Genomic DNA, 23,748 nt, shown 5'->3' on the forward strand with positions numbered 1-23,748 from the left:
TGTTTAAATGGGGCCGCTTTCGCTCTGCCTCACAGGTTGTCAAGCTACAGCTTTTAGAGAAGTCTTTGTCAATAGCTCAGCGACATTTTCTGCTGTTTTGATTTACCCTGGTTGGAACCCGTCTCATTGTTGTGCAAATTAAACATCGCCACACAATTGATTACAGTGTTGCCAAACAGCCGGATGTTTGCTATTACAGGGTTGACACATAGTAACAACAAATTGCACGCACTGTCGCGCTCTTTAATGTACATTCGTTTGAAATGAATTAACATAGGCTAGATACATATCATAATGACCATGCAATGAATCCCCAAAGCCTTATAATTAATCCTGAGAATGGATGGTTTTGTCAGAGACGACTGGACTATATGTAGGTCTATTGCATCTTGGAGCATCCTTCAGTCTGGAGTACACAACTACAGGTCTGTCATCATATGTAACTGAAATGTGAGCGAGAGGGGAGGGGCTTTTACAGAGGAGAGATTTCCAAGCCTTTACATTTCTATTTAGCTACATTTGGCCGTAAATACTTTCTTTAATGCCATGGATCCAATTTGTTCCTTCAGATTGCATCAGACCTATGAATAACCAGATTCAATGCTGCATGGTAAATAGCCTGTGTTCATCAGTTATGGTCATTAAGATATGAATACTGAAGGATGTGTGTGGCTGTCTGTACACATTTCACTTGTTGAATTATTCAGCTGAAGGCAGTTTGTCTGAAGGCTATTTTAGGAAGGCTGTTGCCCTTAATGTTACAGGGACATGCTCTGGCATCTTGCAAATGGCATGTTCCTTGGTAATGACTACACTTTTGTCAATCAGTGAACGGGGAAAACACACACACACCGAGCTCATAGTCTATGCTGATCTTAGCTCCTCGGGTGTATTGTTGTGTGTAAATTATGTAAAACATGAATATTTCAGAGTGCAGATTGCCAGGTACATCCCAGTCCCACCACTAAAACCAGTCCTGTAGCCTACACGCCACATTGAACTCTCACAGCAAAGGAATGTACAGTATGACTCTAAGATACTGTACTTCACACCACAAATCTTAGCATAAAGTGTTTTCCACACCAGCGATGATGAGTATTGATAATGCCAGCTATCCCAGTGACAGTAATAGGTACTGTATATCAGTCGTCCTTCTCAGTCGTCCTCCAATTCCTGATCTTGCACTTCTGACACAAATATGCAAGACCAGAATCACAAGGACATTAAGACATATCAATAAGATGCTGTCTTTATACCTTAAACACTCAAATAAATACTTGACACAAATACTCTGTTATTTTAGTATCAATTGTTTATTTCCCCTGCAAGTTAACCTTATTCTCAAATAAGTATTGTTGATATAACAACCAATCCAAATGAACCCCAGTGTATGACCAGTGTGGGGTGACTGGGTTCCTCATTAGTAGTGAGTGAACCAGTGTTTACTAGTCCAACAGCTGTTCACCATCGCTGCCACGGTGACACCATTTTGAGCATCACAGCTGAGTGCCAAGCAGCTGAGAGGAGAATAGAGGCCTAAAATAGCACCTGGCGGTCACGGTTTGGCACTGCATTCTGGGTATAACCTCTCTCTAATAGGGTGTTATCATGTCAGCAGTGGGGCTTAACCTCAATCTCCCTGGCAATGGTTACTGTATATGAAATCATGTTGTTTAAGGATTTGGATTTTGTCCAATGCATGCTAATACTAAACAATAGTGTTTCCTTCATTGGGCAAAGAATTGTAGAATATTGAGAAATAAAGTTGCTTTTGAATTCAGAGGTGTTAAACTGTTCATAAGGGAAGGTAATGTCAGTGATGGCAATGCCACTGACTAAGTGTGTGTTTGTAGTGCAAGGGTGAAAATATTTATAACTTTATAAAACGCATTTCCTGCAATTCTGTGTCGTTTGACATTACTTTTTATGCCTCTATTGAGGGGTATTTTGAAAACACAATACAGAGGATGATGCCTCCTGAAGAGGATGAGATTGCCAAACAGCAGTCTACTCGCATGAATATTTTTTTAATGAACGGTATACGCCCACACCATTCTGTTGTTGGGGTACGCCCACACCATTCTGTTGATGGGGTACGCCCACACCATTCTGTTGATGGGGTACGCCCACACCATTCTGTTGATGGGGTACGCCCACACCATTCTGTTGATGGGGTACGCCCACACCATTCTGTTGATGGGGTACGCCCACACCATTCTGTTGATGGGGTACGCCCACACCATTCTGTTGTTGGGGTACGCCCACACCATTGTGTTGTTGGGGTACGCCCACACCATTCTGTTGTTGGGGTACGCCCACACCATTCTGTTGATGGGGTACGCCCACACCATTCTGTTGATGGGGTACGCCCACACCATTCTGTTGTTGGGGTACGCCCACACCATTGTGTTGTTGGGGTACGCCCACACCATTCTGTTGTTGGGGTACGCCCACACCATTCTGTTGATGGGGTACGCCCACACCATTCTGTTGATGGGGTACTCCCACACCATTCTGTTGATGGGGTACGCCCACACCATTCTGTTGATGGGGTACGCCCACACCATTCTGTTGATGGGGTACGCCCACACCATTCTGTTGATGGGGTACGCCCACACCATTCTGTTGTTGGGGTACGCCCACACCATTGTGTTGTTGGGGTACGCCCACACCATTCTGTTGTTGGGGTACGCCCACACCATTCTGTTGTTGGGGTACGCCCACACCATTCTGTTGATGGGGTACGCCCACACCATTCTGTTGATGGGGTACGCCCACACCAATCTGTTGATGGGGTACGCCCACACCATTCTGTTGTTGGGGTACGCCCACACCATTGTGTTGTTGGGGTACGCCCACACCATTCTGTTGTTGGGGTACGCCCACACCATTCTGTTGTTGGGGTACGCCCACACCATTCTGTTGATGGGGTACGCCCACACCATTCTGTTGATGGGGTACGCCCACACCATTCTGTTGATGGGGTACGCCCACACCATTCTGTTGATGGGGTACGCCCACACCATTCTGTTGATTGGGTACGCCCACACCATTCTGTTGTTGGGGGTACGCCCACACCATTCTGTTGTTGGGGTACGCCCACACCATTCTGTTGATGGGGTACGCCCACACCATTCTGTTGATGGGGTACGCCCACACCATTCTGTTGATGGGGTACGCCCACACCATTCTGTTGATGGGGTACGCCCACACCATTCTGTTGTTGGGGTACGCCCACACCATTCTGTTGTTGGGGTACGCCCACACCATTCTGTTGTTGGGGTACGCCCACACCATTCTGTTGTTGGGGTACGCCCACACCTTTCCAACACAGAAAAGCTGCATTTTAACATAACAAAGCTAAGTAATTATTTCACTTATTGTAATTAATTATAGGTCAAATTTATAGAAATCTGTAAACACTGGACAGCTACTTTTAAGCTAATTTCCTGCTATTTTTTTTATTTTAAATAAATTACATGTCCCCCTAACCCCCATGGCAATATCACTTATGTTGTAGGGACTGGGTGCACTGGGTGCTAACTTAAAAAAAACAGCAAGGCTTTCCCTCTGGCTCCACTCAGCAGATGGCTGGTTTATGGCACAGGGTAATCCCTCCACTGCCCTGGAAGACTGCAAGTGTGTTTACATTGTGTGTGTGTGTGTGTTCCCCTGTCTCCCAGGCCCTGCTATGTTGAGGTGTATCAGCTATGACTGATGTGGAGGCGACATATGAAGACTTCATCGCTTCACAGCGGACCGGCCGACGGAACGCCGTACACGACATCCCACAATCCCCTGAGGCACAGGGACCCAGCGACCTATCACACGACCTGGCTCAGCTCAACATCAACAAATCCGGTGAGAGCATTGGACAAACACTCTGTTTCAAAATGTGGCTAGCATAATTCACCTGTTGGTCAGGAAGCTAATGAAAGATGCATTTGGTGTTTCAACTTGAGACAAAATCCAGACTTGCCAGGACCTGTGTTTTATAAATTGGTCTATATTATCTCTTCATCTCTTTCTGTAGAGGTGCGATGTGTTGTTTTACATGACATATGGGAGAAAGTGTGACAATGCCAAGATAATGCCAATTTGGCCAACGCTGGAAGTTGAAACCGACAGGCGGCCAGATGAGCCATGTGTTTCCCTTGATAACTCATAGGGAGAATCTCAATTGCATATTCCTCACCCCTCTCTCCTGGCCTTCTTTTCAAAACCCATTGGATGAGAAAGCCAGAGGACCCTCCCCTCTGACCTTCTCCTCCAGTGGGTTTTGAGAAGGAGGCAAGGAGAGAGGACGGAAGGAGTATGTAATTAAGATTCTCCAATAGTGTTGTCCTGCTGTCCATATTCACATGGTGACATCATAGTCAATATGTCTTGTAGTCGCTTTAGTGGATGACTCAACTCAAACGCCCTTCTGCTCTCTCTCTCTTTCTCTCTCTCACTGACGTCAGATGTAATGATGTCATTTAGAGTAATTATTAATGTATGAATTGCCTTCCCCTCTCTCTTTCTCTTAGGTGAAGGAGAGGATGCTGAAAAGAGCCAGGCCCCGTCAGAGTCTTCATCCCAACCTGAAGAGGGGGGTAAAGAGTAGGAGGGCTAGCAGATGATCAGTGGTCATCAGTGGACAAACTGCTGCTTTTTTCCAAACTTCTAATCTGTGAACTGATCTTTCACCCTACTATTGTCCAGTAGTCCCTCCCCAACTTCTCTCAAAACTCTGCCCTGAGCCAATAATATGAATTGTTGGGTTTACTTAGGCAGCCGCAGTACACTGAGCCCTCTGTGCTGGTCCGCGTCCCAACAGTCTTAAAAAGCTCCCTTTCCTTACCTACTTTCCTTCTAAACCACTGAAGCTGAAATTAGACAAGACCCCAGTTCCGATTCTCCCCTCTCTCCTTGAAGTGTGTACACTTCAAGGAGATGAATGGGAAGGAACAGAATTGGAGTAATATGGTACGACAGATGAAAACAATGTGGTGGAATCTTACCCATTGACTTTTCTCTGGACCTTCCTAAAGGAAAGGAAGCCATTTAATGTGATTGGGACGTGGCAGAAGATGTTTTCAATAGAGGAAGTGGAACTTGCCTAACCCGCCTTGGGGATTCTCTATGGTTACTACTCTAAACACAGAACTAAACTGTAACAATGAACAGTGATTGGACACTGACTCCAGCTCTTTCGTCTCTGCCCTGATGCCATTGGCCCAGGCCCCCTGTCAATCATGTGGACATCCTTACCGTAACAACAACCTCCTTTCACTCTCTAAATGATTGAACCTTCATTTATCCAAGTGATCTCCTGAGCTTGAGAACCTCTTTTACCAGAGACTTGACAAGGCACGGCACTGGGGTTGGAAACTAAAATGTCATATACATTGTCATGACGTGATAATTGGACACACTGACACTAAAAGATGGCTGTTAATTTCGATGCACTGTTTTGCTTGTCTCCAACAGGTTTGCTATGTAAGCGTACACTGCTAGCTGATGTCCCCTCCATAGCGTGTGGCTGATCAGTGTGTTTACTGTCCCATGGTCGTGTCCTGTCTCACCCACTGTACCAGGAATTGAGCTGTGACTTACTCTTTTTTTTTTCTGTATTTCATAAAACAAGTTATTAATCCAAATTCATAGGCTACAATTTCCGTAAATGGATTATTTAATCCGTTTGGATTAGTAACTCGTTACGAGAAGAACACTAGTTTTGAAGGTGAGACTGACATCTATGCTCGACGCCATTGTTGAGTTGTTTGTTTGGATGTACAAATAAAGATCATTCATCATTGATAGGAGACGAGTGAGTTCATTGCCAGTGGCTCCCTCTTGTGGTCAACACGGTCTTGTGGTATACATTGTTTTTTTGGCATTGCAGTTCAGAATTGGTGACAGCCAGCTCCACTCTGTTCCACTGCCATGTCTCTCAGCTCAGTCCAGATGTTAAGGGTCATCTGGATAGCTTCAAAGTCTTCAACACCAGTAGAGCTATACAGCCCCTGGTTACAACAGGTTTGATAAGACCTAGCAATGTGCTGTTAGCTCAACTTTTATCAGGATGCGTCTATGTCACCCCTATTATCATTAGAAATGGGAACATTGGCTCGTCCATACGTTTGATATATTAATGAAGGACCAGCCCACTATTATGAGGGCTCTCCTGGCTTGCCCCGGGTGATCAATGTGTAAATCAACCCCTGACAGTATGTAATTTAATGACAGTATGGACAGCTGATCGCAGTGGCAGACCATGTGTAACAACACCTGCACAGGATTGGTACATCTGAACATCACACCTGCGGGATAGGTACAGGATGGCAACAACAACTGGCCGAGTTACACCAGGAACGCACAATCCCTCCATCAGTGCTCAGACTGTCCGCAATAGGCTGAGAGAGGCTAGACTGAGGGCTTGTAGGCCTGTTGTAAGGCAGGTCATCACCAGACATCACCGTCAACACCGTCGCCTATGGGCACAAACCCACCGTCACTGGACCAGACAGTCGCAGTTTGGTCTCACCAGGGGTGATGGTCGGAATCGCGTTTATTGTCGAAGAAATGAGCGTTACACCGAGGCCTGTACTCTGGATCGATTTGGAGGTGGAGGGTCCATCATGGTCTGGCGTAGTGTGTCACAGCATCATCGGACTGAGCTAGTAACACATTTGGCGCACGTGACAAATAAACTTTGATTTGATTTGAGTCTTCTTGGGTATGACTCTACAAGCTTGGCAGACCTTTATTTGGGGAGTTTCTCCCGTTCTTCTCTGCAGATCCTCTCAAGCTCTGTCAGGTTGGATGGGGAGCGTCGCTGCACAGCTATTTTCAGGTCTCTCCAGAGATGTGAGATCGGGTTCAAGTCCAGGCTCTGGCTGGGCCACTCAAGTACATTCAGAAACCTGTCTTGAAGCTATTTCTGCTTTGTCTTGGCTTTGTGCTTAGGGTCGTTGTCCTGTTGGAAGGTGAACCTTCACCCCAGTCTGAGGTCCTAAGCATTCTGCAGCAGGTTTTCATTAAGGATCTCTCTGTACTTTGATCCATTCATCTTTCCCTTTTACATGCTTTTACGAAGGAGAAAATCATGTAGGCTATGAGGATTATACGTTTCTATTCATAGCTACAGCCATTGTAACGTGAAATAGGTGACAATGGTCAACTCGTATTGTTTTTCAAACCACTTCGACTGATTGGTGGTGCAGTCTGTTAAAACAGTTGGCTCATTGTTCAATGTTTGTGAGTTATAATCAATCAATCAAACACTTTTATAAAGGCCCTTTTTACATCAGCAGTTGTCACAACGTGCTTATAAGAAACCAAGCCTAAAACCCCAGAGAGCAAGCAATGCAGATGTAGAAGCAAGGTGGCTAGGAAAAACTCCCTAGAAAGGCTGGAACATAGGAAGAAACCTAGAGAGGAACCAGGCTCGGAGGGGTGGCCTGTCCTCTTCTGGCTAATGGAGCAGATTTTCTCCAATTCCTTTATTTTCAATATTCATCTCGTGTCCACACAATTCTAATTCTGAAAGTGAAATCATGCCTGTGAGAGGGGTCGCCCTGATAGTAGTTGTTGGTTTTTATTCTGTACCCAAACCCAATCCATGAGTGAATTTGACTATTGGAAAAATACATACTGAGTAACTACTTCAATGCGGGTTGGATTTAATTGAGCCACTAATTTTCATTTTCAATTAATGAGAATTTAATTTTCTACGGTTTTTTTGCGCGCCATGGACATTCGAATTTCTACAACAATCGTTATCCGTAACTCGGCGCCTTACCAATATGAACAAACTGTACAGAACCATCTTTTTTTTGCGATTGCCAGTGGACTTCTGGTAAGTATGATTTAGTGAGAAAGCGTTGGGATCAGGTACAACTACGTTTACCCAATGATGTAAAGTACTTTTAAGTATGAATACTTTAAAATGCTACTTGAGTCGTTTTGGGGGGTATCTGTACTTTACTATTTATATTTTTGACAACTTTTAACTTCACTACATTCCTAAAGAAAATAATGTACTTTTTACTACATACATTTTTCCTGACACCCAAAAGTACTCGTTACATTTTGAATGCTTAGCGGGAGAGAAAATTGTTAAATTCACACACTTATCGAGAGAACATCACTCGTCATCCCTACTGCGTCTGATCTGGTGGACTCAAATGCTTTGTTTGTAAATGATGTCTGAGTGTTGGAGTGTGCCCCAGGCAATCCATACATTTAAAAAACGAGAAAATTGTGACGTTTGGTTTGCTTTTAATACAAGGATATTTTTTATTATTCGTACTTTTACTTTTGATACTTAAGTATATTTTAGCAATTACATTTACTTTTGATACTTCTGTATATTTAAAACCAAAAACTTTTAGACTTTTACTCAAGTAGGATTTTACTGGATTACTTTCACTTTTACTTGAGTCATTTTCTATTAAGGTATCTTTACTTTTACTCAAGTATGACTACTAGGAACTTTTTCCACCACTGCGTTTACCTACCCCCAAAATGTATATTTATGACTGGTTATAAGAGGTCCTTACCAGATTTCAACCAGTAAATGACATCTTTATCACATCTGACTTCAGAGGGCTCCTTTATTTATTTAACCTTAATTTAACTAAATAAATTCTTATTTACAATGGAGGCCTAATGTGTGGAGTAAAAAGTACATTATTTTCTTTAGGAATGTAGTGAAGTAAAAGTCAAAAATACAAATAGTCAAGTAAAGTACATACACCCCCAAAAAAGACTTAAGTAGTACTTGAAAGTATTTTTACTTAAGTACTTTACACCACTGGGTAATAGTTGTACCCGACCCCAAAGCTTTTCTAGGCTGACGGTGCACGTTCATCCAACTGCAACATATTTCCAGCCTCCAAACAGTGGTGCATGGACAGAGACATCTGTTACACAAAATAGCAGAATGGCATTTGGCGATTGCCACTAGGCCCGAAATTATGAGACCAGTGCTGTCTGCGCTCGTCTGTGAAATCGGCCATACGTCTCTGCATTGGCAAAATGTCAGTGTTTTCGTGGAACCACATCGCATTTAGTATAGGTAGGCTATACCATCCGTATTCAAGTCCATTTGCTCCATTTTCATCCCTCTGACATGTGGAATATTTTTTTTAAAGTGGTGTAATAGCCTAGTTTTCTTGATATGTTGTTATTGTGATAGGCTCATGCTTTACTGGTACAGTTCCCCCACTATTTATTTTGCCGTGATGCGGTACCAGACCGTACCGTTTACTTTCACCCGTTTATTAGCAATTTCCCCCACCCACAACTTCTCACCTGAATACATTTTTTAAATATTTTATTTGAAGGGCTTAGGCAATGGCTAAAATTGGGATTTGAGTGTTACTATTTATTTAATAGAACACTTATTTGGCCACTTTATTGTTATTTCTCGCTAAAACTCATACTCTGAAACGGGGACTTTGCAGAATGAAATGTACATTTTTTTCCTTCCCGTTTAGAGTTCAGTTTAGTTTTTCTTCTGAGGCTGAAGATAATCATGTGAATCCTGGTCACCTGCTGACCGCAAGGAACGCCCTGTTCAAATAGCGTGAGTTACATTCGTTCTTACCCAGTCTGAAGTTCATTCGAAAAAATTGAACGATTTTAAAAGCGCTTTTTGAGTGTAGAAAATACAAACGTGTAATAATCATTCAAGTCGCCTCAACCTGTTTCAGCTGGGACACTTCCGAACTGTATTAATTTACCGTCTCAAAAAGGCACTGCTGAGATTCGAACTCAGGATCTCCTGTTTACTAGACAGGCGCTTTAACCAACTAAGCCACAGCGCCAGTGATGTAATTGGTATGACATAAGTTACTCATACTTGACCTTTGGTAATGTGAGGATTTGTAAGGTATACTGTGTGCAGTTACCACATTACATTCCGGTATGAACTGTAAAGACCAGAACGGTGTAAAGTGGTGGATCAGACATCAATCTAAAGGAAAGTGGTATTCAGTCACATATTGGTAGGATGTAGTAACAGCTAAATACCTCAGGGTGTCACTATCTACACGTGTCAGAAAACACAAGCCCCACGTAATTACGTAACCAAATCCAAAAGCTTCCACCGCGGCCAGAAAGCGGCGCACACTGTCGCAAGGCATCAATGTTGTGACGGGTCAAAGAGATCTAGCTAGGTACCTAATCGTCGCCTTGATCGTGTTGAATTTGAAAGTAAAAGGTAGCTTGCTATTGATCTCCGTTTGACAACCGCTACCGGTCCAACATACATCGGCTTGCAGTGAAAAGGAACCTCGATCGTGTTCTGACTGTGCGTGTCACGAAACAAGTCAATACTGTGATTCTAGTGTCCATCAAAGTGGACACCATTTTATCAAGGATAGCTAGCTAGCTAGTCTATTCCAAATCGGCTAAAAACACTGGCCTTCGCGTTGTGAATGGGTTTGCCATAGCAAACTACTGCTACAGAGAGGGGAGCGCGTCATCCAGTAAAATGGAAACGGCAGATGAAGGTAAATGTCATTTTACAGTCAGTCTAACGTTACTTGTAACGTCAGCTAACGTTAGCTGATTTACACTACTATTAGAGACCACATGTTTGAGACTGTGGGTAACGTTAGTTTACCTTGCCAACGTCAGCTGCAAACACATTTTTCTTCGGCAGACACCCAAACAGTGACATGAGCCATCGATAATGAAATAAGGTGTTTCTCTGAACAAATGAACTAATATCTTCCTCCTTTGTCTGTTTGTAGCAGATATATGTCGTGTGTGTCGTTCGGAGGGGACCCCAGACAAGCCTCTGTACCACCCCTGTGTATGCACCGGCAGTATCAAGTTCATTCATCAGGAATGGTGAGTGGCTATTTGTCTGACTTGATCACACTGTGAGTATGCAGTCGTCAGGAGCAATTACAATTAATGTCATTGAATTGGGACCTCAAGATTGTTTTACTTATCAGGAGTCCACCATATGTAGGCCTAATATTAATAGTCCGACTGCCCCCCTGCGGCCTTCGTCCAAGTGACCACCCTACATTTGTCTGCTTTCCCAGCTGGTTTCTCTGCAGTGTGGGTCTAACAAAGGAAAAACAATTCGCTGGGTGTGCTGAAATAACGCAAAGGATAGCAGCCAGTAATTGAGACTATTTTAGACTGAGGTCTAAAATAACAATGTGTTTTTCCATTGAGTGAGAATGATAGGCTTAGCCTCAAGGCCTGCTAGTGTAACTCTACATTACACACACACACAGTGTGGCAACAGCTAGGGCACAATCATTAACTTACATAACACCTGTAGTTAACTGTTCAGAGCTGGGTAGTTAATGCCATGCTGCTGGTACATTTATTGGGTAGTGTGTGCTGGTTCGGGATACAGAAGTAGTGACAGTATTGTTATTCCTCTATCTCACTTTCCAACCAAGGGTGAGAGGAGCAAACTGAAGATTAGAAAAACATTCAGGCCTAGCTACACTTTTTGGATGACAATTAGTGGCTTCTAAAATAGCATACTTTGTTATTAAAATGAGAACCTGGGGTACTGAGGAAAGTTGCTGATTTGTCATTTAGGCTATTAGCTACAGATTATTGATGATAAGCAGTAGAGGTCGATCGATTAATCGGAATGGCTGATTTAATTAGGGCCCATTTCAAGTTTTCATAACAATCGGAAATCTGTATTTTTGATTCCGATTTGCCTTTTTTTTTTTTTACACCTTTATATAATATTTATTTAACTAGGCAAGTCAGTTAAGAACACATTCTTATTTTCAATGACTGCCTAGGAACTGTGGGTTAACTGCCTCGTTCAGGGGCAGAACGACAGATTTTCACATTGTCAGCTCGGGGGATCCAATCTTGCAACCTTACAGTTAACTAGTCCAACGCAATAATGACCTGCCTCTCTCTCGTTGCACTCCACAAGGAGACTGTCTGTTACGCAAATGCAGTAAGCCAAGTTAAGTTGCTAGCTACCATTAAACTTATCTCATAAAAAACAATCAATCATAATCACTAGTTAACTACACATGGTTAATGATATTACTAGATATTATCTAGCGTGTCCTGCGTTGCATATAATCTGACTGAGCATACAAGCATACAAGTATCTGACTGAGCGGTGGTAGACAGAAGCAGGCACGTAAACATTCATTCAAACAGCACTCTAGTGTGTTTTGCCAGCAGCTCTTCGTTGTGCGTCAAGCATTGCGCTGTTTATGACTTCAAGCCTATCAACTCCCGAGATGATGCTGGTGTAACCGAAGTGAAATGGCTGGCTAGTTAGCGCACGCTACTCGCTCTGAGCCTTGGGGTGGTTGTTCCCTTGCTCTGCATGGGTAACGCTGCTTCGATGTGGTGGCTGTTGTCATTGTGTTGCTGGTTCGAGCCCAGGTAGGAGCGAGGAGAGGGACGGAAGCTATACTGTTACACTGGCAATGCTAAAGTGACTATAAGAACATCCAATAGTCAACGGTTAATTAAATACAAATGGTATAGAGGGAAATAGTCCTATAATTCCTATAATAACTACAACCTAAAACTTCTTACCTGGGAATATTGAAGACTCATGTTAAAAGGAACCACCAGCTTTCATATGTTCTCATGTTCTGAGCAAGGAACTGAAACGTTAGCTCTCTTACATAGCACATATTGCACTTTTACTTTCTTCAACACTTTGTTTTTGCATTATTTAAACCAAATTGAACATGTTTCATTATTTACTTGAGGCTAATGTATTATATTAAGTTAAAATAAGTGTTCATTCAGTATTGTTGTCATTGTCATTATTACAAATACATAAAAATAAAATAATAAAAAATGGCCAATTAATCGGTATCGGCTTTGAAAAAGCATAATTGGTCGACCTCTAATAAGCAGTCAGAACCCTCCTGAACTACAGTTTACTGCTGCAGGCCCAGGTTATGAAATGTGATAAGCCTGGGTTACTGCAGGTCACAAACACACTCTGCTTCTATGGGTATAGAAGTACTGTGTCATTGACATCATCCCCTTTCTGAGAATATTTTAACTTTATTGAACTAGGCAAGTCAGCTAAGAACAAATTCCTGTTTTCAATGACAGCCTAGGAACAGTAGGTTAACTGCCTTGTTCAGGGGTAGAACTACAGATTTTTACTTTGTCCGCTCGGGGATTCGATCTTGAAACCTTTCGGTTACAAGTTCAATGCTCTTAACACCTACCTGCCGCCACAATATCTCCTGTTATTATGTCACTGATCTCTAATAGCCCCTGTTGGGTCAGAATACTGGTCACACACTATTCATTAAGCTGGACATATAGATACCATGTTACCTAGGCTTAGTTAGTTACACTTATAATTCATGGTGTTATTAACATGTAGGCCTAACTGGGCACTAGCTGTGTGTGTGTGTCATAATATTTTATTCACATTACAGCGCAAATTAGTAACACAGAATCACGAATACTAGACAGCTCAGGGTTACAGTAGCAAGCGTTATGCTCAGTCTTATAGAAGGCATTATAGGATGGTGGGCTTATGAATGAATGGACTGAGGTGCATGTATGAAAGAGTCTTGTGGGCGGTTCAGTGTGGGCTGTTCACTGTCTCACTCGCGTTCACACGCACCACACCCCACATACCACCCACACATCGCCCCATGTGAGTTGAACTGAATTGCCCTGCTTGAGTGAGGAAGCCAGTATTCCATGCCTGCACTTGCACATGTTAGTTCTTCCCCTACAACACACCTCTTTTACGATTGTTGTTGTTTACAGTTTGGTCCAGTGGCTGAAGCACAGCAGAAAGGAGTACTGTGAATTATGCAAGCACAGATTTGCTTTCACACCAAGTAAGTACCCGTCCGTGGCATTGACCTGTCAGTTTAAAAACGTGCTCCGTTACAAGGGGATGACTTCAGACTGGGAAGCTCTGCCATTGAATACAGTCTTAGAAACCTGTTTTCTATTTGGAACCCAAAAGGGTTATCCTATTGGGACAGACCCAAAAAACCTTTTAGGTTCTACACACCTTTTGTTATTTTTAAGTCATTTCTCAACCTTATTATTCTGTCTAAGTTATTGACTAAGTTTGTAACTTTGAACATGGAGTGTCTCATCCCTCTCTCTCTGTCCCTGCTGTCTGTGCTCCAGTTTACTCCCCAGACATGCCCCCCCGCCTGCCCATCCAGGACATCTGTGCTGGCCTGCTGACCAGTGTGGGCACGGCCATACGATACTGGTTTCACTACACACTGGTGGCCTTCGCATGGCTGGGGGTGGTCCCCCTCACTGCATGTGAGTAGACTGACATACGCGGACACATACACACACCAATGCGTCAACACTTTACTCTTAAGTACTGTATCACTCACATAAGAACCTGTACACACACATACTAAGTAATGTTTCAGTGTGTTATAGTTTTACAGGATCAGGAGAATTAGAAGTGGACCAGCGTTGTATTACAGTCTGTCATTTCCCAGTTCGGTAAATCCCACTGGTGTGTTTCATTATTTGTACTAGGCTTGTCACGATGCTAACATTTTACAAACGATACGATACCAGGCCAAGTATCACGATTCCGTGGAGAATAACGATACCATGGTGGTAAACAAATCAGTGGCCTAGCATTCTGTTTGCTCCGTCCATAGGACGCTTGTTCAAGTTTTCTAAATGTTCTCCAAAAACCTGTCATTGAAATGCACACCTCTACTCAATAAAACACATTGAATTTAACTGACCATTGTTCAGTATATAATAGAACACTGAGGGTTATTCAAAGGGAATTTAACTGACCACTGTTCAGTATATAATAGAACACTGCATAGAATGGCTGATTTGCCTATATTTGGTGCCGTGTGGTGCCAGTATGTATAACAACCTCTCCCTCAACGTGATCAAGACAAAGGAGTTGATTGTGGACTACAGGAAAAGGAGGACCAAGCTCGCCCCCATTCTCATCAACGGGGCTGTAGTGGAGCAGGTTGAGAGCTTCGAATTCCTTGTTGTTCACATCACCGACTAACTATCATGGTCCAAGCACACCAAGGCAGTCATGAAGAGGCCACAACAAAACCTATTACCCCCAGGAGACTGAAAAGATTTGGCATGGGTCCTCAGATCCTCAAAGTTCTACAGCTGTACCGTGGAGAGCATTGGTTGCATCACTGCCTGGTACGGCAACTGCTTGGCCTCCGACCGCAAGGCACTACAGAGAGTAGTGCTTACAGCCCAGTACATCACTGGGGCAAAGCTGCCTGCCATCCAGGACCTCTATACCAGGTGGTGTCAGAGGAAGGCCCTAAAAATTGTCAAACACTCCAGCCACCCTAGTCATAGACTGTTCTCTCTGCAACCACACAGCAAGCGGTAACGGAGTGCCAAGTCTAGGTCCAAAAATGCTTCTAAACAGCTTCTACCCCAAGCCATAAGACACCTGAACAGCTAATCAAATGGCTACCAAGACTATTTGCATTGCAACCCCCCTCTTTACGCTGCTGCTACTCTCTATTTAACTCTACCTACGTGTGCATATTGCCTCAATACCTTGACTAACCGGTGCCCCCGCACATTGATTGACTCTGTACCGGTACCCCCTGTATATATAGCCTCAATACTGTTCATTTACTGCTGCTCTTGAATTATTTGTTACTTTTATTTGAATTTGTTACTTATCACAATCAATCAAATTTATTTATAAAGCCCTTCTTACATGAGCTGATGTCACACAGTGCTGTACGGAAACCCAGCCTAAAACCCCAATCAGCAAGCAATGCAGGTGTAGAAGCACGGTGGTTAGGAAAAACTCCCTAGAAAGGTCAGAACCTAGGAAGAAACCTAGAGAGGAACCAGGCTATGAGGGGTGGCAGTGCCGGGTGGAGATTATAACAGTACATGGCCACGGTGTTCAAATGTTCATAGATGACCAGCATGGTCAAATAATAATAATCACAGTGATTGTACAGGGTGCAACAGGTCAGCACCTCAGGAGTAAATGTCAGTTGGCTTTTAATAGCTGATCATTAAGAGTATCTCTACCGCTTATGCTGTCTCTAAAGAGTTGAAAACAGCAGGTCTGGGACAGGTAGCACGTCCGGTGAACAGGTCAGGGTTCCATAGTAGCAGGCAGAACATTTGAAACTGGAGCAGCAGCACGACCAGGTGGACTGGGGACAGCGAGGAGTCATCAGGTCAGGTAGTCCTGAGGGGTAGGGAAGGGGAGGGAGAGAGAGAACTTAAAACCACACCGGATAAGAGAGGAGAAATACTCCAGATATAACTGACTGACCCTTGCCCCCCGACACAAACTATTGCAGCATAAATACTGGAGGCTGAGACAGGAGGGGTCGGGAAACGGTGTGGCCCTGTCTGACAATACCGCCGGACAGGGCCAAATAGGCAGGATATAACTCCACCCACTTTGCCAAAGCACAGCCCCCACACCACTAGAGGGATATCTTCAATCACCAACTTACTATCCTGAGACGAGGCCGAGTATATCTCAGGAAGATCTCCCCCACGGCACTCACCCAAGGGGGGGCGCCAACCCGGACAGGAAGATCACATTAGTGACTCAACCCACTCAAGTGACGCACCCCTCCCAGGCACTGCATGGAAGAGCACCAGTAAGCCCGTGACTCAGCCCCTGTAATAGGTGTTGAGGTAGAGAATCCCAGTGGAGAGAGGGGAACCGGCCAGGCAGAGACAGCAATGCCTGGTCGTTGCTCCAGTGCCTTTCCGTTCACCTTCACACTCCTGGGCCAGACTATCAAATCAATTTATATAGCCCTTCTTACATCAGCTGATATCTCAAAGTGCTGTACAGAAACCCAGCCTAAAACCCCAAACAGCAAGCAATGCAGGTGTAGAAGCATGGTGGCTTGGAAAAACTCTCTAGAATGGCCAAAACCTAGGAAGAAACCTAGAGAGGAACCAGGCTATGAGGGGTGGCCAGTCCTCTTCTGGCTGTGCCGGGTGGAGATTATAACAGAACATGGCCAAGATGTTCAAATGTTCATAAATGACCAGCATGGTCAAATAATAGTAATTACAGTGAACAGGTCAGGGATCCATAGCCGCAGGCAGAACAGTTGAAACTGGAGCAGCAGCACGGCCAGGTGGACTGGGGACAACAAGGAGTCATCATGCCAGGTAGTCCTGAGGCATGGTCCTAGGTTTCAGGTCCTCCGAGAGAGAGAAGGAAGGAAAGAGAGAATTAGAGAGAGCATACTTAAATTCACACAGGACACCGGATAAGACAGTAGAAATACTCCAGATATAACAAACTGACCCTAGCCCCCCGACACATAAACTACTGCAGCATAAATACTGGAGGCTGAGACAGGAGGGGTCAGGAGACACTATGGCCCCATCCGATACCCCCGGACAGGGCCAAACAGGCAGGATATAACCGCACCCACTTTTCCAAAGCACAGCCCCCACACCACTAGAGGGATATCTTCAACCACAAGGCCGAGTATAGCCCACAAAGATCTCCGCCACGGCACAACCCAAGGGGGGGCGCCAACCCAGACAGGAAGACCACGTCAGTGACTGCATATTGTCTTCAGGAAGGCAGTGAGTTGCTGCGCAACAGCTTTTTCAAAAAAATTTGAGAGGAATGGGAGATTCGATATAGGCCGATAGTTTTTTATATTTTCTGGGTCAAGGTTTGGCTTTTTCAAGAGGCTTTATTACTGCCACTTTTAGTGATTTTGGTACACATCTGGTGGATAGAAAGCCGTTATTATGTTCAACATAGGAGGGCCAAGCACAGGAAACAGCTCTTTCAGTAGTTTAGTTGGAATAGGGTCAAGTATGCAGCTTGACGGTTTAGAGGCCATGATTATTTTCATCAATGTGTCAAGAGATATCATATTAAAAAACTTGAGTGTCTCCCTTGATCCTATGTTCTGGCAGTGTTTTGCAGACTCAGGACAACTGAGCTTTGGAGGAATACGCAGATTTAAAGAGGAGTCCGTAATTTGCTTTCTAATGACCATGATCTTTTTGTCAAAGAAGTTCATGAATTTTCACTGCTGAAGTGAAAGCCATCCTCTCTTGGGGAAAGCTGCTTTTCAGTTAGCTTTGCAACAGTATCAAAAATACAATTTAGATTTTTCTTATTTTCCTCAATTAATATGGAGAAATAGGATGATCAAGCAGCAGTGAGGGCTCTTCGATACTGCACGGTACTGTCTTTCCAAGCTAGTCGGAAGACTTCCAGTTTGGTGTTGCGCCATTTCTGTTCCAATTTTCTGGAAGCGTGCTTCAGAGCTCTGGTATTTTCTGTATACCAGGGAGCTAGTTTCTTATGACAAATGTTTTTTGTTTTTAGGGGTGCGACCGCATATAGGGTATTATGCAAGGTTAAATTGAGTTCCTCAGTTAGGTGGTTAATTAACTGATCTTTGTACTCTTGACATCCTTGGGTTGGAGTCTGGAAGGGCATCTAGGAATCTTTGGGTTGTCTCAGAATTTATAGCACGGCTTTTGATGATCCTTGGTTGGGGTCTGAGCAGATTATTTGTTGCGATTGCAAACGTAACAAAATGGTGGTCCGATTGTCCAGGATTATGAAGAAAAACACAATGTATTCAACAGGACAAAACTAGGTCCAGAGTATGACTGTGGCAGTGAGTAGGTCTGGAGACATTTTGTACAAAACCCACTGAGTCGATGATGGCTCCGATAGCCTTTTGGAGTGGGTCTGTGGACTTTTCCATATGAATATAGGTCCGATAGGAACTAAGTGAGGAACACTGTATCTGGCCCAGGAGGCCCGTAAACAGTAGCTATATAAAGTGATTGAGTAGATTTCATGACTAGAAGCTCAAAAGACAAACTCAGTCGTTTCTTTTTTTGTAAATTGAAATTTGCTATCGTAAATGTTAGCAACACCTCCGCCTTTGCGGGGGCACACTAGAAAAATTCATCAGGTTTAAGCCATGTTTCAGTCAGGCAGTTATAGTTTATTGACTATAACTGCCTTGGAAGTGACGGATCTAACATTAAGTAGCCCTGTTTTGAGATGTGAGGTATCACAATCTCTTGCAATAAGAACAGGAATGGAGGAGGTCTTTATTCCAGTGAGATTGCTAAAGCGAACACTGCCATGTTTAGTTTTGCCCAATCTAGATCGAGGCACAGACACGGTCTCAATGGGGATAGCTGAGCTGACTACACTGACTGTGCTAGTGGCAGACTCCACTAAGCTAGCAGGCTGGCTAACCGCCTGCTGCCTGGCCTGCACCCAATCTCATTGTGGAGCTAGGAGAGTAAGAGCCCTGTCTATGTCCGTAGATAAGATGAGAGCACCCCTCCAGCTAGGATGGAGTCCGTCACTCCTCAGCAGGCCAGGCTTGGTCCTGTTTGTAGTTGAGTCCCAGAAAGAGTGCCAATTATCTACAAATTCTATCTTTTGGGAGGGGTAGAAAACAGAGCTGTGAGACTCTGCTGTAGAGCTCATCACTCCCCCTAACTGGGAGGGGGCCAGAGACAGTTACTCGACAGTTACTCGACAGTTACTCTTTCTAGCTGATTTACACGCTGAAGCTATGTTGCGCTTGGTGACCTCTGACTGTTTCATCCTAAAATCATTGGTGCCGATGTGGATAACAATATCCCTATACTCTACACTCGCCTGGTTATTTTGAAGTGTAATACTACGGATAATGGAGTCGCTAATGACCAGGCTGTTCAATTTGTCAGAGCTAACGGTGGGAGGCTTCTGCGTCTCAGACCCCGTAACGGGAGGAGTTGAGACCAGAGAAGGCTCTGACTCCGACTCGCTGCCTAATGGGGAGAACCGGTTGAAAGTTTTTGTCAGCTGAATGAGCGACACCGGTTGAGCATTCCTACAGCATTTCCTTCCAGAAGCCATGAGAAAATTGTCCGGCTGTGGGGACTGTGCGAGGGGATTTATACTATTATCTGTACTTATTGGTGGCACAGACGCTGTTTCATCCTTTCCGACACTTAAATTACCCTTGCCTAACGATTGTGTCTGAATCTGGGCTTGCAGCACAGCAACCTCGCCATAAGGCGATCATTCTCCTGTATATTGTGAGTACAGCAACTCCAATTAGAAGGCATAATGTTAATGTTACTACTTAGCTTCGGCTGTTGGAGGTCCTGATGAACCACGTCAAGAAAGCGTCCGGGGTGAAAAAGTTGAGCGAGCGAAAATATAAAACGGTCTTTAAAAAGTAAAAACGGGGAAGTTGGCAGGTAGCAAAGTAAGGTTAGCAACAAACCGCATGTTCTCATCAATCTGCACACACCACCCCATAATGACAAAGCAAAAACGTTTTTTTTTTTTTTCCATAGGTATTCAGACCCTTTACTCAGTACTTTGTTGAAGCACCTTTGGCAGCGATTACAGCCTCGAGTCTTCTTGGGTATGACGCTACAAACTTGGCACACCTGTATTTGGGGAGTTTCTCCCATTCTTCTCTACAGATCCTCTCAAGCTCTATCAGGTTGAATAGGGCACGTCGCTGCATAGCTATTGGATTGGTTGGATAAACACTCCAAACAGCCTACTCAAACATTGAGGCGTCTGCATGGTCATAAAGCAAACCATTGTTAAAAAGATGGGCCGACAGACATGGCAGCTCTACTTCTAGCTCCTAAGCTACTTTGCAGTATTTTTGTGTTATTTCTTGTTGTTGTTGTGTGTTATTTCTTACATTATTAGCCCAGGATGTTTTTTGTGTTATTACATACAGCCAGAAATAACTTTTGGATATAAGAGCGGTAACTACTGCTGGTAACGCACCAGCATTACCACCAGGAATACGACTTTCCGGAATTGGATCCTTTGTTCGTACCCCCAGGGCAATTGAACTTTTTCCAGAGCCTGCTCCAAGACGCTGCCGGCAGAGTATATTACTCGCTAATGTTCGGTCTCTGGACAATAAAGTAGACAAGCTCAGGGCGAGGATCTCCTTCCAGAGAGACACCAGGGACTGTAACATTGCTGTTGCTCCTTCTTCACCACACTGTCTGTGTGGGTGGACCATTTCAGTTTGTCTGTGACGTGTACGCCGAGGAACTTTAAAACTTTACACCTTCTCCACTGCTGCCTGTTCGATGTGGATAGGGGGGTGCTCCCTCTGCTGTTTCCTGAAGTCCATGATCATCTCCTTTTTTGTTTTCATCTCTCTGTTTTTTTTATGTTGTGTGAGAGGTTGTTTTCCTGACACCACACTCCGAGGGCCCTCTCCTCCTCCTTGTACGCGGTCTCGTTGTTGGTAATCAAGCCCACTACTGTTGTGTTGTCTGGAAACTTGATGGCACTGTATTATCCTCAAAGCGGGCAAAGAAGGTGTTTCGTTTGTCTGGAAGCGTGACGTTGGTGTCCGTGACGTGGCTTCCTGTAGACTCTGCCACATACGTCTCGTGTCTGAGCCGTTGAATTACGACTCCACTTCGTTCCCTGTCCCGGAATTTCGCTTGTTTGATTGCCTTGTGGAGGGCATTACTACACTGTTTATATTCAGCCATATTCCCAGATCTCTTTCCATGTTTAAATGTGGTGGTTTGTGTGAATGTGGTGGTTTGTGTGAATGCTGCCGTCCATCCACGGTTTCTGGTTAGGGTAGGTTTTAATAGTCACAGTGGGTACAACCTCTCCAATGCACTTCTTTATAAACTCACTCACCGAGTCAGCATACAGATCGATGTTGTTATCTGAGGCTGACCGGTACATATCCCAGTCCGTGTGATCAAAACAATCTTGAAGTGTTGATTCCGATTGGTCAGACCAGCGTTGAATGGTTCTAGTCACTGGTACATCCTGTTTGAGTTTCTGCCTTTAAGACTGCAGGAGCAAGATGGCGTCGTGGTCGGATTAGCCGAAGGGAGTGCGGGGGAGGGCTTTGTATGCATCGCGGAAGTTAGAGTAGCAGTGATCGAGTAGATTACACCCGCGCGTAGTGCAATCAATATGCTTTTAGAATTTAGGTACATTGTAGCCTTGTTCTCAAATTTGCTTTGTTAAAATCCCCAGCTACAATAAATGCATCCTCAGGATATATGGTTTACATAGAGTCCAGTGAAGTTCCTTGAGGGCTGTCTTGGTGCCGGTAACTCACAAGATTATCTTGGGAGATAATATGGGCGGCATTTGATTTGTAAGGAATTCTAGGTCGGGTGAGCAGAAGGACTTGAGTTCCTGTATGATGATATGATTACACCATGAGTCGTTAATCATGAAGCACCCCCGCACTTCGTCTTCCCAGAGAGGAGTTAATATCTGTTGGCACGATGCATGGAGAAGCCCGGTGGCTGAACCGATTCCGACAATATATCCTGAGAGAGCCATGTTTCTGTGAAACAGAGAATGTTGCAATCTCTGATGTCTCTCTGGAAAGCAACCCTTGCTCGAATTGTATCTATCTTGTTGTCAAGAGACTGGACATTGGCGAGTAGTATACTCGGGAGCGGTGGCCGATGTGCACGTCTACGGAGCCTGACCAGGAGGCCGCTCTGTCTGCCCCTTGTGCGGCGACATTGTTTTGGGTCGGCTTCTGAGATTAGATCCATTGTCCTGGGTGGTGGTTCAAACAGAGGAACCGCTTTGGGAAAGTCGTATTTCTGGTCGTAATGTTGGTAAGTTGACGTCACTCTTATATCCAATAGTTCTTCCCGGCTGTATGTAATTAGACCTCAAATTTCCTGGGGTAACAATGTAAGAAATGATACATTAAAAAAAACTAAATACTGCGTAGTTTCCTAAGGAAGCGAGGCGACCATATCTGTCGGCGCCATCTTACTGTAGTTTGTACAATCTCCACTCTATTAGGACTGTGAGGAAAACATTCAGGATTACAATTGTTAAAGGAATTTAACCATTCCTATTTGTGTTCATTAACCTATTCAATTTAAATAACTTTAAATAATTTATTCTCGAGAGTGCTGATCATAGTACCATGTACATCAGTTTATATATTACATATGATGTCATTGGTTTTAAAATGTCCCTCCTCCTCTCCGACCAGGACAAAGCAGCTTCAAAAGTTCATTCCAACTCACTAGCACACATACATGACACACAATATATCTGGATTATCTCCTGAAGTCTCACCACAGTTTATTACCACTTAGCAGACAGTTCCAGTCCCCCCCAGATACGGAAAACCTGGAGGTGCTCTCGCTGTCTTATTTTATATCCACAGAGTTCTTGCCGGGTCGGTTCAAACATAGGTTAAGGAACCTCTTTGTTTTCGTTAGGCACAAACATGCATTCCTCTCTTCCCCCTCCAACCTAGTTGGAGCTGTGTTTATTATTTTTAATTACTCCTTGTTCATGCTACATAACCTCTAACCCCTAATGGTTAAGTTTCTGGGTAGAATTTATTTAATCATTTATCTTAAACCTACAATATAAGGGTTTCTCATACAATTACTTAGGCTGCCCCCACCTAAACACATTTGGCTTCAGTTGTCAGTTAATGTTTTAGGTGTTCAATTGATTCTAAGAGGGAGCTGTGCTCCTAACCAAGACTGGATTGTGGTACTTTATATACATCTCTCTTCAGTGTTTCCTCCAATGGTGAGATGATGCCCATAGCTCCTCTCGGTCTCCCTCTTCTCTTCAGGTCGAATCTACAAGTGTCTGTTTACCGGCTCCGTGAGCTCGCTCCTGACGCTGCCATTGGACATGCTTTCCACGTGAGTTCTGATGTCGTATCCTCCTCATTCGCCAATCAGACTCTGTAACTCCTCACCCCCTCCTCATATGAGATGTTTTCTCCATTTCCAGTACTGTAGGTA

The 23,748-nt window shown here is 44.1% G+C and overlaps 2 protein-coding genes and 1 non-coding gene across 4 annotated transcripts in view; 2 read left to right on the forward strand and 1 right to left on the reverse strand.

Moving 5' to 3' along the window:
- Positions 1–5,800, forward strand: part of pkia (cAMP-dependent protein kinase inhibitor alpha) — a 6,063-nt gene extending 263 nt beyond the window's left edge. The window contains exons 2-3 of the mRNA XM_024376535.2: positions 3,684–3,861; positions 4,530–5,800. Of these exons, the coding sequence (XP_024232303.1) occupies positions 3,711–3,861; positions 4,530–4,606 (228 nt within the window). The 5' untranslated portion in view covers positions 3,684–3,710 and the 3' untranslated portion in view covers positions 4,607–5,800. The remainder of the gene's footprint in view (positions 1–3,683; positions 3,862–4,529) is intronic.
- A 3,941-nt stretch (positions 5,801–9,741) lies between these two features.
- On the reverse strand, positions 9,742–9,815 carry trnat-agu. Its single transcript has one exon. It is a non-coding gene; the product is annotated as a tRNA-Thr (tRNA).
- A 292-nt stretch (positions 9,816–10,107) lies between these two features.
- The window catches only part of LOC112215499 (E3 ubiquitin-protein ligase MARCHF6), a 33,197-nt gene continuing 19,556 nt past the window's right edge, over positions 10,108–23,748 (forward strand). The window contains exons 1-5 of one of the 2 annotated variants that reach the window (XM_042298942.1): positions 10,108–10,502; positions 10,746–10,845; positions 13,747–13,820; positions 14,122–14,265; positions 23,574–23,646. In XM_042298942.1, coding sequence (XP_042154876.1) covers positions 10,484–10,502; positions 10,746–10,845; positions 13,747–13,820; positions 14,122–14,265; positions 23,574–23,646 — 410 coding nt within the window. In that variant the 5' untranslated portion in view covers positions 10,108–10,483. The remainder of the gene's footprint in view (positions 10,503–10,745; positions 10,846–13,746; positions 13,821–14,121; positions 14,266–23,573; positions 23,647–23,748) is intronic. The other variant, XM_042298943.1, reaches the window with a different exon arrangement.

The sequence above is a fragment of the Oncorhynchus tshawytscha genome, linkage group LG16 (genome assembly GCF_018296145.1).
Source record: "Oncorhynchus tshawytscha isolate Ot180627B linkage group LG16, Otsh_v2.0, whole genome shotgun sequence".
NCBI classification, from domain to species: domain Eukaryota; kingdom Metazoa; phylum Chordata; class Actinopteri; order Salmoniformes; family Salmonidae; genus Oncorhynchus; species Oncorhynchus tshawytscha.